At 47.5% G+C, this 13,716-nt stretch overlaps 1 protein-coding gene and 1 long non-coding RNA gene across 5 annotated transcripts in view; one reads left to right on the top strand and one right to left on the bottom strand.

Moving 5' to 3' along the window:
- Nucleotides 1-13,716, top strand: part of ADCY1 (adenylate cyclase 1) — a 234,389-nt gene that overhangs the window by 184,448 nt on the left and 36,225 nt on the right. For both annotated transcript variants that reach the window (XR_013978367.1, XM_080975772.1), the window contains exons 8-9: nucleotides 1,517-1,672; nucleotides 13,191-13,385. Coding sequence is in view for 1 of the 2 variants with exons in the window: in XM_080975772.1 (XP_080831898.1) it covers nucleotides 1,517-1,672; nucleotides 13,191-13,385 (351 nt within the window). In the remaining variant the exon portion in view is untranslated. The remainder of the gene's footprint in view (nucleotides 1-1,516; nucleotides 1,673-13,190; nucleotides 13,386-13,716) is intronic.
- LOC308460063 overlaps nucleotides 1-13,716 on the bottom strand; it is a 59,577-nt gene that overhangs the window by 36,391 nt on the left and 9,470 nt on the right. The gene's annotated exons all lie outside the window — the stretch shown is intronic.

The raw sequence follows: 13,716 nt of genomic DNA, 5'->3' as shown, positions 1-13,716 counted from the left end.
CAATAAAACAATTGTAGAAGTTCCCCATAAAACTCCGCAATCACAACTGTATACACAGCAACAGGCTAATATATGCAGCGTTTTTGTATGGACAAAGACTTTACATGATTTGTGTGAAGCTACAAACCAAGGCATTCCCAGTTAGAGGGTGATGGGGAACAGGACTGGGCAAGATCTCAGCTTGAGTCCTTGGAGAGCTTCTTCTACTTAGAACTGGCAGTGCTGCTCTAAATGAACTAGTTCCGATGACTGACTTTGGTAGGTTCATCAGAAAGTGCTTATAGGAAGTCCACTTATAACACCATCTCCAACTCCTCGAAAGATTCCATCAACGGTGTCTCCAAAAATTTTTACACATCACTTGGGAAGACAGGCGAACTAATATCAGTGTACTGGAAGAAGCAAAGATCACGAGTGTTGAAGCAATGATTCTTCAACATCAACTTCATTGGAGTGGTCATGTTGTGCAGATGCCTGATCATCATCTTCCAAAGCAACTACTCCATTCCGAACTTAAAAATGGAAAGCGTAATGCTGGTGGTCAACAAAAGAGGTTTAAAGACTGTCTCAAGGCAAATCTAAAACAATGTAGTATAAACACTGACAACTGGGAAACACTGGCCTGCGAGTGCTCCAGTTGGAGAACAGCCTTTACCAAAGGTGTCATGGGCTCTGAAGACACTCAAACTCAGGACACAAGGGAGAAATGTGCTAAGAGGAAGGCACGCTTGGCAAATCCACACCGTGATCAACTCCCGCCCAGAAACCAATGTCCCCACTGTGGAAGAACGTATGGATCCAGAATTGGCCTCCACAGTCACTTACGGACACATGGTTAAAACCGTGTTTATGGAAGACAATCTTACTCGGCTACGAGGGATTGCCAAAGAAGAAGAAGAAGATTTAGTCAGCTTTGTATTGGCAACTGTGCCGGCAGTGAAATTTCAGCAGCTGGCTCAACACAAGGCATTTTGCCACCAATGAGAGGCACTGGGTGTGCATCAGGTTCTGTCTTGGTAGGGCTTTTGGTGTAGCCCCCTTTGTCATCCTGGAGCAAGGTTGCCCCACTCGCCTGTCACATTTGGCCCATGAGAGGTGGGGCAGATATGGCTTTGGCCCAAGGGGGGAGGTTCACCACCCCGGCATATGGCAGGCCTGCAGCATAGCCCAATGTTATTATCTGTCTCTTGGCATGTTGGGATTTTTAGGGAAATACAGTTGGAAATGCAGTTGAAGTTGATTGTCAAAGAAGTGAGGGGATTTATTGCTTTTCCATTTATTGGGGGCATAGGGGGGCTCCTGTCGATGGGCATTTTGTATTTTTATGTTGTAAACTTCCCTGTGATCTTTTATGGTTTTATTTTGCTCTTTTATGAAAACCCAAGGTATGTGTCACAAATATCTGTTTTGTGTTCATTAAACCTATCCAACTTTTATTCTGATTGTAATGCATTAACTACAGCTGCTTATATATTTAATTATTCTAAGGTATATATTTATATTATTATCCTTACAGATATTTCCTGGTCTCATTCTCTCTGACATAAAGCCTGCCAAAAGAATGAAGTTCAAGACTGTATGTTACCTGCTGGTTCAACTTATGCATTGTCGTAAAATGTTCAAAGCTGAGATCCCTTTCTCCAATGTGATGACTTGTGAAGACGACGACAAGGTAGCGTATGGCAAAGCAAGATCATTTGTCAAAATGTGTGGTATCTGCCCTCACCTCCCATTTCACTGGGGCCTTTTTTTTAAAAAAAAAGGTACTCCTGGCAGGGCCATCTTTAGCATATGCGGCACCGTGGTGCAAAGCTCTGCCCGGCGCCCCCCAAAGTTGTTGAGCTTTTTTTAGGGAGTCTCATGCTGCTAAAAACATACCACCAATCATGCCAGGGAAAGCAGCACGCAGATTGCACACTTTTGCCCCTTCCCAAAGAGAAATCAGAAGTGTGCCATCCTCAGTGGCGTACCAAGGTCAGGTGGTGCCATTTAGGTGATTGATGGGTTAAGCAAATAAATTTCGATTACAGTATTTGTATACTGTATTACCAAAAGATCATAGTATATGATTCCATGATCAGCACAGATGTCTTTTGGAGATATTTAAAGGACTGTAGGACTATCTATACCCAGAAGTAAAAACTGCTAAAGTACTGGTCTGCACCTAGTGACTCATTTCCAAATTATTAATTTTGGAGGGTCACTTTCTCATAACAATAAACCTCCACCCACCCAGCAAAAGAAACACGGTTCTTTTCAGATGTTGGTAACTTACACTGCCGCCACCACCCACTGCTTTAGTGAACAAGATGAAACCCTGCTGAGCACAACAGGACAACTCCCATGGTGCTCAGCCTCCCATATCTACTTTCTGGAAATGGCCCTGGAGGTAGGAGCAGAGCGACTGAAGCACAGGGTTCCCAACCCCCACCTCCCTGAGATGCTCCAAAAGGATACCATGGTACTGAAAACTGCCAGTCAATGAAGGGGAACAAGCAGGGTCACATTCCACCTATCTTTCTTCCAACAACTGTCATCAACCATGGCTACTAAGGCAGGTTCAGTGGCATGGCCAGCCCTGAAGCCAGACTAGAATGTATCCAAGTTTCCTCCAAGCAAGCCTGTTGCCACTCTTTCTAGTGCTTTGCCCCCAAAGGGGCCACTGCCAGTGTAATAGTTTTTTAACTACTGAGCCCAGGGAGATCTTCTTAAGGCAGGAACACCCCCCCCCCCCCCGCATCCAGAGCTACAATACCTCTCAGATAAAAAGGAACCTGTGAAATTCAGAGCTACCTAAAATCCTGTCTTGTGGGCAGATGCAAGAGTGCTGTTTATATTGTGCTGATAGTTATTATTTTTCAAATGGAGCTACTGCACCCCACCCTGGGGTCCCTTGTGAAGAAGGGAGGGGGGCTGAAAATATTTCAAGCAAATAGCTAAATGAGGAAAGCCCTGTTAAGTTTTACAGCCTAAAACAGGTTAACAATACAAAAGATTACAACTATTTTTCTTATAATCTGCTTCTGAAGTCAGAGTGGTGAGTTGCTTTGATGGGTTCTGTTGAAAAGGGGCTTTCATTGTACTCCTTTTGCCATCTGCTAGAAACATTTTTGTTTATGCAGATATTGAGAATGCTGATGTGTTCTTAGTTTATTGCTGCTTCCAATTCTTTGGATGTTTTAATTGTTTTCACTAATAATTTCGTTGTATTATTCTTTCTGTAAACTGCCTTGGGGTGTTTTGGGGGGGCGGGGCAGGGCAGTTACAATCACTTGGTATAGAAATTTCACAAAATAAATAAAAATAAATAATATGTTTAAAAACAAACAAACTCAGAGATAGCCACATTCCATTTGCAACAGAAAGCCAACCAGCTGACCTGCAAGATGTGATTTCTCTACAAGCCTCACAGTTCTTACACAGTTTGGAAAAGCTGTATTGAAATCAGTGGCGCTCCACTCCAGAATTGTACGCCTACTTCTCTAGGAGTAAGCTCCATTGCACTCAGCAGTGCTTACTTCTAAGTAGGCTTAAACTGTTATGCTGCAATCCTCTGCTGCAGCCTAACAGTGCTATCCTTAGCACTCCTGTCCAGAAATATGCACATTTACCTGGGAGTAAGCTCCAACTGAGACTGCTAAGGGTTAGCTTCCCACCCTCCTGCCTTTTTGTCAAATCGAACAGCTCAGCCCTATCTAGGCTTGTTACTCGTAAGTAAGTCCTACAGTGGGCCTTACCTTCTAGGACTTCGGGTTGCTCTTCAATGATTATCAGAAAACTGTAGGTGCTTCCTATAATTTTCGCATCCTCTCCTACATTGTTCCTTATTTATTTTTATTTTATTTTAATGAAGGCATCTACCCACTCCACTCAATACCCTGGCGGTAAATCTTCCCAAGTCTCGGCACCACTTCTGTTGCCTCACAAACAGGATGCCAATGAAACTTACACTAGAGTGCAAACAGAAGCCTCGCCCCCCCCCCCCCATTTTCACCCACTTCTTAAAAGGAAAGGAAAAGAGAAGTGGGGAGAGAGGGAGAGACAGAGAAAGAAAGAAAATGCCGCATCCAATACACTAACGCCCAATGTCAGCATAGAATCTCCAGCTTCCAGGGTGGAACATGGACGGCAAGGGAAGGCAGAGCAGGGAAGGAGACGCGTTGGCGGCTCACGCCGTTCCTCCCCACAGCTGGGGAGCACGGCGGCTTCAGCAGCCGGAGCTTGGTGCCCCTAAGAATATGGCTCTTCTGCTGCAATTCGAGGGTGAACTCGGCTCTGCCCCGGACTCCAACGCTCAGCGCCCCGAGAGCCCAGTGCTCTGGCGCCTTGCGCCACTAGAGCCAACAGTTAAGATGGTCCTGGCTCCTGGACAGAGCTTCAAACTGCAGAGCTGCGCCCAGAAACGTGCCACACAAGGATGTTTGGGTGAGCCCTGGGTTGCATTAAATAAAATACAGTGGTACCTTGGGTTTCAGATGCTTCAGGTTACAAACATTTCAGGTTACAGACTCCGCAAACCCAGAAATAGTACCTCGGGTTAAGAACTTTGCTTCAAGATGAAGGTGAAGCGGGAAAAGTGTGTACTAGGAGTGCCTCAGGTGGACTTTCTGGGATTTATGGTGGACGCAGAAGGGGTCCAACCGACTGGGGACAAGGTACAGACCATTTGTGATGCCCCAGCACCCAAGAGCAAGACTGAACTTCAGGCCTACTTGGGACTATTGAACTTTTACCATTCCTTCCTTCCCCATAAGGCGGCGGTAGCGGAGCCCCTACACAGACTCCTGGACTAGTGGGCCCCTTGGGTGTGGGGCCAGCACTAGGAGGCCACATTCCAGGCAGTCAAGGACTTGCTCGTCTCAAACTCGGTCTTGGCACACTTTGACGAGAGGCTGCCGGTGGTGCTAGCATGCGACGCCTCGCCCTATGGCATTGGCGCTGTCCTGGGACACCAACTCCCGGATGGAAGAGAGGTGCCGGTGGCATACTTTTCCCAGACACTCAACGCAACCGAGCGGAACTACTCGCAAATCGACAAGGAGGGTCTGGCAATCGTGAAGGGATAAAAAAATTCCAAGATTTCTTGTACGGGCGGCCCTTTGCCGTGGTGACTGACCACAAGCCGTTGCTTGGCTTGTTTGCCCCTGAAAAGCAGACCCCCCCCCAAGTGCTGTCTCCTCGCGTCCTCAGGTGGTCAATTTTCCTTGCCAGCTACCAGTATGCACTGATTCACCACCCTGGGAAGGCGATGGGCCACGCGGACACCCTCAGCAGGCTACCACTACTGGAAACAGGCCCCAACCCAGCACCTGCACAAGAGGTTATGAGCCTGGAGCTGCTTCCCAACCGCCCCATTCAGGCACAAGAAGTTGCACACCATTCCAATAATGATAGGGTCATCTCCCAGGTCCTGGACTGGTTGTGGAGGGGATGGCTAGAATTCGCAGGCTACACAACCCATAAACATGAACTGTTGGCCCACAAGGGGTACCTGTTATGGGGAAGCAGGGTCGTTGTTCCCCAGCCCCTCCGCAAAAGGGTCCTCACAGTCCTACACGAGACACACCCAGGGGTAGTGAGAATGAAGGCCCTTGCCAGGAGTTATGTTTGGTGGCCGGGGATCGACGGAGAGATATAGGCCTGGGTCAAACACTGCCAGGCCTGCCAAGAATCCTGCCCAGATCCCCCAAGGGCCCCAGTCCAGTCCTGGAAGTCCGCCCGAGCACCATGGTCACGCCTGCATGTGGACTTCGCTGGCCCCTTTCAGGGGAAAACATTCTTCATAGTGGTGGACTCCTACACCAAATGTCTGGCAGTCACACTGGTACCATCCAGTTACAGATAGGTAGCCGTGTTGGTCTGCCATAGTCAAAACTAAGTTAGTTCTTGGTCAAAACTAAGTTAGTCAAAACTAAGTTAGTTCTTGGTATGAGCTTTCGTGTGCAAGCACACGAAAGCTCATACCAAGAACTAACTTAGTTGGTCTTTAAGGTGCTACTGGAAGGAATTTTTTTGTTGGTACCATCCACTTCTACATCCGCAGCTATCCGGGTACTACGCAGGCTGTTTGCAACCCACAGGCTCCCTGACACTCTCGTTTCAGACAATGGGACTGCATTTACGTCAGGAGAATTCCAAACCTTCCCAGCGCAGAACGCCATCCGCCACATCCGCTCAGCACCATTCCACCCTGCCACCAATGGCCAAGCAGAACGCATGGTGCGGACCACCAAGGACACCCTTCACCGCATGACGCAAGGGGATTGGGAGTACCGCCTTGCCACATTCTTTCTAGCACAGCACAGCACCCCCAGCTCAACGACTGGCCGGAGCCCCACTGAACTACTAATCGGTCGGTGCCTTGCAATCAGATTGGACCGCCTTCACCCCGATAGAGCTCAGGATGAGGCAGTGGTGGGGGAAGGCAGGAACCCCCGGACCTTCGAGGCCCAGGACCCAGTGTACGCAAAGAATTTTGGGGCAGGCCCAGCATGGGTACCCGCCACAGTCACCAGGGTCACTGGCCCCGTGTCGTACAAGGTGCTAACGGATGGGGGGCAATGCTGGCGCCGCCACTGCGACCAGATATGGCGTCGATTCCCGGGAGAAAACCAGGAGGAGGACAGGTCAGAGGAGTCCCAAGGGAACAGTGGGGCAGTGAGGCCCATAGAACAGGAGGGGCCAGCAGGAGAGGCAGAATCAGTAAATACAGAGAGGACCCGTGAGGCCAAAAGGACACCGGAACCAGAACCATGACTGAGCGAGCGGGTTGCACCAGACCAAACAGCCCCATCACAGCCAGCATCCTTGGAACATGAGCCAGAACCTGAACCCTGGACCAGGGAACACCCCAGGTCGCAACGCACACGTAGGCCGCCGGCGTACCTAGAGGACTATGAATGCAACCTTCCGAGCAGGACTGGAACTTAGAGGGGAGGGGTGTTATGTACTGAGTTGAATAGGATCCAAAATGCAGCAGTCTGATTGGTCCTAGAACAATAGGATCCAAAATGCAGCAGCCTGATTGGTCCTAGAACAATAGGATTCAGAAAGCAGCAGTCTGATTGGTCCTTGAACAATGTAGCAGTATGATTGGTTGGCAGGAACCACCCAATCCAGCTCCAGATGGAAGTGAATCCACAACCTGATTGGCTTACAGGAGAATTCTGGAATTGGCCAATCACGTGTAGCCCATTGTGTAAATAATGTACATAAAGCAGATACTTTGGGGGAACTTTCATTCCTCCTCACCACTATGAGCTGAATAAAGAGCATGAAATCCACTCTAGACTCTGAGTATATTTCACTCAGGTTAAGAACAGTTTCAGGTAAAGACGTCCAGAACGAATTAAGTTCTTAACCCGAGGTACCACTGTACAATGTATTCTTTGCCACTAGATGATGCTATTCTATGGTTGCTCCATAAGAAAAAAGCTCATTTCATTGTTATTTCTAAAACACATCTGCAGTTTTCAGTCTCTGGCTGAAACAGAGGGTGAAAGAGTCCTGATTTGAACATCTTCAGCCCTAAATTTACATTTCTGTCTCCCCCCCACACACACTCCTCCCCCCCCCCCATGTCATTGCAGAAAACTATGTGATCTGTTCCTTTCCCTAACTGACATGGAGTTTTCAAGAAATTGAGCAGTTGTACTGATCCCTCCACATGTCCCTGGGCTGCACCCAATCCATGCACTAATTCTAAATTACCCTGGTGGCCAGATTATTATTTCCTCCATTAAGAAATGTGCCATGCAGGCCACTCTCTGCCTTCATTACTGAATGAACTGCCGGAAGGAGTCCTAAGTTCAGCTGTCAGGCATTTTGTGGTTGCCTCCAGCATGGGACTGACAACCTGCCCTCATTTGAGGAGAAGAGCTGTGCCAGAAAGGGCTGCACGGTATATAAGGCAGCACGGTTTTACAAATTTAGTCATCATCATCTTATTTGTATGGTGCCTTTCCACGGGTAAAACCACTGCTTTTTGCTGGGAGTATGCAGGGGTACACATACCTTTAAACATTTTGTGAATCTTTGTACTTTGTCCATTTACTGTATTTAGTTTCCCCGATTTGAACTATAAAATGGTGATTTTCTTGCGTCAAGAAAAAAATTTTTTTTAGAAAAAAAAGCACTGGGTAAAACCATGCTCAAAGTGGCAACATGAAAACATTTACATAATAACAAGCACAACAGAAGCAATCATAAACAATAAGTAAAACACATGAAAAAGTACAACCAAATTTGAATAATTTCCACATGAATCATAAGTAAATCTAAAAATAAAGTTACAAATGGATATTTTGGGGTTGGGGGTCTGACAAACCACCTCCAAAAGCTCAAACATAGGAAGCTTCTTTCTCCCAAGGCACACCCTGGATCAATCTATCTCAGTATTGGCAACAGCTCTCTGGAGTTTCCGACTGGGGATCTTCCCAGCTTTACCAGCAGATTCCAGGGACAGAACCTGGGTCTGTCTGCATGCTGAGCTGAAGCCACAGCAAGGCTACCTTGGAGACACCCTAAAGTGATGTTTATACATAGAGAAGCGCTCTGTGTATATGCCCATTTATTCATGTAACCTTTTAAAAAATAAAATAAAAGGTTCCATTTCATTAGACTAGAGAAGTTGCAGATGGCCACTGCCTGAAAGCCAGCCATTTCCCCCTCCACCTCACGTCTTCAGATAGATTTTGGGGTGCATTGTTGGTCTCAGGTTCATTAATAAAAAGTTGCTCCCATGACACACCACCACTCCTCAGAGCATTTTGACATTCCGTATGTTGTTCAGGTATCTGAGAAGCCAGCAGAATTGTGTCTTTTTGCTGCTAGGATAAAATGTATGTGCTGTATGTTCGAATACATTGTTTAAGGTGATTAATGGATAAGTTAAGAATGTACCTTGCTTGTACCAAAATGTATGGCTGTGGGTTTTGAAGTCCGCTTCCTGCAAGGCCCTTTCCACCTGGCCTAGGGGGCAGAGACCAGACTCACCCAGCTCTGCTTCAGAGGCTCCTGAGAGGCCAGAGAGACATTGCCCTGCTGTGAGTTCTGAAGAGCCCAAACTGAGTGGAACAAACTGGGGCGAATGTCAAAAATGCTTTTAAATGCTATTAAATAGTTTTTAATCTGTGGCATTTTAAATTTGGGGGGTTTTTTGTTTGTTTTTGTTTGTTGGGGGTAGGGTGAACATTTAGTTGGGGCAAGTTTAGTATAGTTGTAAATTATTTTTGTTTTTTAATTAGTTTCTATTGTTTTATTGTATAGTTTGCATTCTGTTCTCAAGAGGAGAGGGTCAGGGCTGCCTGGGAGTGGGCCCCAGCAACAGAATGTCTGGGGCAGGTTCCACGGGAGAGGGGGGATGCACTGGGACACCCAGTCTCAGTGATCACGGGTAGGAGGAAGAGTTACGCTAAGACCAGATGATGTCATTCCCGAGGAGGCAGGTTTAGCCGTTGTTTGAAGACTATCCCTGACTCTGGGTCTGGTCTTGACCAGAAGGATACTGGAATCAGCAAGGGAAACCCACATGACCTGAAGGTGCTGCTGTGCAATGCCAGGTCAGTGATTACTAAGACCACTGCCATCCACAATTTGATCATGGATGGAGGACTTGACCTATCATGTATAACAGACACTTGGTTGGATGAAGCAGATGGGCCTGTTCTTACCGCTGTTTGTCCACCAGGTTTCTTGTACACACAGCAGCCCAGGTCATATGGGCAGGGAGGGGGGGTTGCAGTGATTTTTAGTGGTCATTAGCTTACACCAGGTGTCCTATTGGGAAGACCCAGTTTTCTGGAAGATGGGCAATAGGGGCAGTACAGGATTCCTTTTGGTGTACCGACGTCCCCGCTGCACCAAGGATTCCCTGGCCAAGCTGCTTCAGCTCGTGGCGGATGTTCTCCTGGAGACACCTAGTTTGGCTGTCCTAGAGGATTTTAACATCCATGCAAGGGGCCGCCCGGGAGTTTGTGGAAAGCATGGCCTCCATGGGGCTGTCCCTGAATAGGTCTGACCCAACTCATAGCCATGGACATGCCTTGGACCTGGTGTTCACCTCTATGGATGTGGGTGATCTGACACTAAGTAAAAGTGAAACAAAAAAGTGCCATAGTCAGATCACTTCTTGGTGCAACTAGACTTCTCTGCAACCCTTCCCCTCTGCAGGGAGGTGGGACTGATTCGGATGGTCCACCCCCACCACTTAATGGATCCAAATGGTTTCCAGAGAGTGGTAGGGGATATTTTATCCCATGTTCATGGCCTTTCAGCTGATTCCCTGGTGGCCCACTGGAATGTGGAGTTAACCAGGGCTATTGACTATTTGGCTCTGAAGCGCCCTCTCCAATTGCATGGAGCCCGGACAGCCCTGTGGTTTCCCCCAGATCTGAGGGCAATGAAACAATCGCTGAGACAGTTAGAGTGCCGGTGGTGGATAACTCATTCTGAATCTGACCGGACACGGGATAGAGTTCAACGTTGAGCCTACCAAGTGGTGATGGGGACGGCAAAGAGGACCTCCTTCACCGCCTCTATTGCACGTGCAGAAAACAGCAGCAGGAGACTCTTTCAGGTGGTTCATAATTTAACGGAACCACCTTTGCCATTGGGGCCCCATAAGGACCCCTAGATCTCCTGCAATGATTTTGCAAAGTTTTTTGCAGATAAATTTGCTCAGCTTCGGAAAGAGGTAGACTCCACCATGGAAGCAGGGCCGGGGCGGGAGAGTGCTAGAGTCCTGTCCTGTTGTGTGGGATCAATTCCAATCTGTTACCCCCGAGGATGTGGACAGGCTGCTTGGACGAGTGAAACCAACCACTTGTCTCCTTGATCCTTGCCCATCCTGGCTTATAAACGCTAGCCGGGAAGGGCTGGGCGATGGGCTTCGTGGGGTGGTGAATCCTTCCCTCCATGAGGGAGCCTTCCCAGACCCACTGAAAGAGGCAGTTATTAAACCACTTCTTTAAAAAACATATTTGGACCTGGCCAATATGGCCAACTTCCATTCTTGGGCATGGTGATTGAGCGGGTGGTTGCTGAACAACTCTAGGCATGTCTATAGGATGCAGACAATCTGGATCCCTTCCAATCATGAGAGTGAAACTGCCCTGGTCGCGCTGGTCGATGATTTCCTGCAGGCTAGGGACTAGTTTCCTAGTTCTGCTAGCTAGGGCTAGTTTTCTAGTTCTGTTGGATCTCTCAGCGGACTCTGATACCCTTGACCATGACATCCTTCTGGACTGTCTAGAGGAGCTGGGAGCTTTGGGCACTGTTATACAATTTTTCCGCTCCTTCCTCCTGGGCCATGTCCAGAAAGTGGAGGGGTGTGAGTGTTCGGACCCCTGGGGTCTCACTTGTGGGGTGCCTCAGGGTTTCGTCCTCTCCATGCTTTGTAACATCTATATGAAGCCGCTGGGAGAGATCATCACGGGGTTTGGGCTGGGTGTTCATCAGTATGCGGATGATACCCAGCTGTACCTCTCTTTTAAATCAGAACCAGTAAAGGCGATGAAAATCCTGTGTGAGTGTCTGGAGGTGGTTGGAGGATGGAGGGCAGCTAACAGATTGAGGTTGAATCCTGACAAGACAGAAGTACTGTTTTGGGGGGACAGGGGGCTGGTGGTTGTGGGGGACTCCCTGGTCCTGAATGGGGCAACTATGCCCCTGAAGGATCAGGTCCGCAGCCTGGGAGTCATTTTGGACTCACAGCTGTCCATGGAGGTGCAGGTCAATTCTGTGTCCAGGGCAGCTGTCTACCAGCTCCATCTGGCACACCAGCTGAGAACCTACCTGCCCATAGACTGTCTCACCAGAGTGGTGCATGCTTTAGTTATCTCCCGCTTGGACTACTGCAATGTGCTCTACGTGGGGCTACCTTTGAAGGTGACCTGGAAACTACAACTAATCCAGAATTAGGCAGCTAGACTGGTGACTGGGAGTGGCCACCGAGACCATATAACACTGGTCCTTAAAGACCTACATTGGCTCCTAGTACTTTTCCAAGCACAATTCAAAGTGTTAGTGCTGAGCTTTAAAGCCCTAAATGGCCTTGGCCCAGTATACCTGAAGGAGCATCTCCACCCCCATTATTCAGCCCAGACACTAAGGTTCAGCACTGAGCGCCTTCTGGTGGTTCTCTCACTGTGAGAAGTGAGGTTACAGGGAACCAGGCAGAGTAGTGGCACATGCCATAAACAGCTATCTGACTTTTAGAAGACATCTGAAATCAGCCCTGTTTAGAGAAGTTTTTAATGTTTGATCTTTTATTGTGTTTTTAATATTCTGTTGGGAGCCGCCCAGAGTGGCTGGGGAAACCCAGCCAGATGGGTGGGGTATAAATACTAAATTGTTGTTGAAGAAGAAGAAGAAGAAGAAGAAAACTGTCCTACCAGAAACGTTAACCAACAAATTTAAAATAGCATGAGGACAAGCAAAGAAGGATGGATGTCTTCACCAGGGTGTGGCTTTTCATTCTCACATATATAGCACAACAAGACAATGACCTCCCCCTACCCCCTAAAAAACCTAGGGTTGCCATATTTCAAGAGATAAAAATACAGACACAAAAAGTTGTTGGCAATCGCCTGATAGACCTCTGTCGCTGCTGAGCCCGAGCCTGTACCAGAGCCATGCCCTCCCCCCAAATTTAACCCAAAATCCAGGACATTTGCTTTAACATGCAAAATCCCCCCCTCCTCCCAGATGGGCATTTAGGACCCCAAAATAGGACATGTCCAGGAATTCCCAGATGTATGGCAATCCTACCCCCCAAAAGCATACGAATCAGTATGGCTACTTTGACCCAACACCCCCCTCCCCACATGCTCACAAACAAACTACACTGCAACCAACCACACACAACCAACCTCTCTCTCTCAAGAGAGGGAGAGAGAGAGGACCTACTTATGTAGCGCTGACACAAAAACCCTGCACAAACACAACACACAATAGAATGAAATATCATTCTCCTTCGCCCTCTCTTTTTCCAACCACACACTGCCTATGACAAGAGTGTTTTACACCAAATGTAAACAAACTGTGAAAATGACTCTGGGAACTGAAAATGGAGACGCTGTATGCACTTTTCCTTGTTTATTTGGTTATTTTGTAATACGTACAAGAAATCTTTCGTGAAAACTTTTTTTATATAAAAAAGCTTACCCTGCTGTTTTCTGGTTTTGCCACAGAGGAGGGCATTGAGGACAGCATCAGAAAAACTCAGGAACCGTTCCTCTTTTTCTACAAATGTTGTGTACAACACTCCTGGAACTCGAGTGAATCGATACATTGGCCGTTTAATAGAGGCCCGGCAAACTGAGTCGGAGATGGCAGACCTACATTTTTTCACCCTGAGGTACAAACAGATTGAGCGCGAGCAAAAAGTAAGTGAGGCTTTTACTAAGTTTATCAGTCAAATAAAAAGAGAAACTACCGCTTGCTTGCTTGCTTGCTTTTTTTCCCATTTAAGGTTTCATTTTCCTATATTTTTAATGAAGTATTGGCTTCCTTTTTCATGGAGCCTTTGTCAATATATTGGCCCAAGTCCTCTTCCCTCCTCATTCGCATGCAAAGGGACGAAGTGTACAGCTTGCACAAAGGAAGAAACCCAAGTTTCCCATTATGTCTAAATGCATAATTTGTTCCTTTCAAACACTGAAAATCAGAAGACGCTCCCCTTCCTGCAGGTTACCTGGATTCTATTGGTTGTTTTGC

This window comes from Podarcis pityusensis (genome assembly GCF_964106645.2).
Source record: "Podarcis pityusensis genome assembly, chromosome: 12".
Classification (NCBI taxonomy): Eukaryota; Metazoa; Chordata; class Lepidosauria; order Squamata; family Lacertidae; genus Podarcis; species Podarcis pityusensis.
Note: the sequence above shows the minus strand (reverse complement) of the source record. Positions and strands in the feature narration are given on the sequence as shown.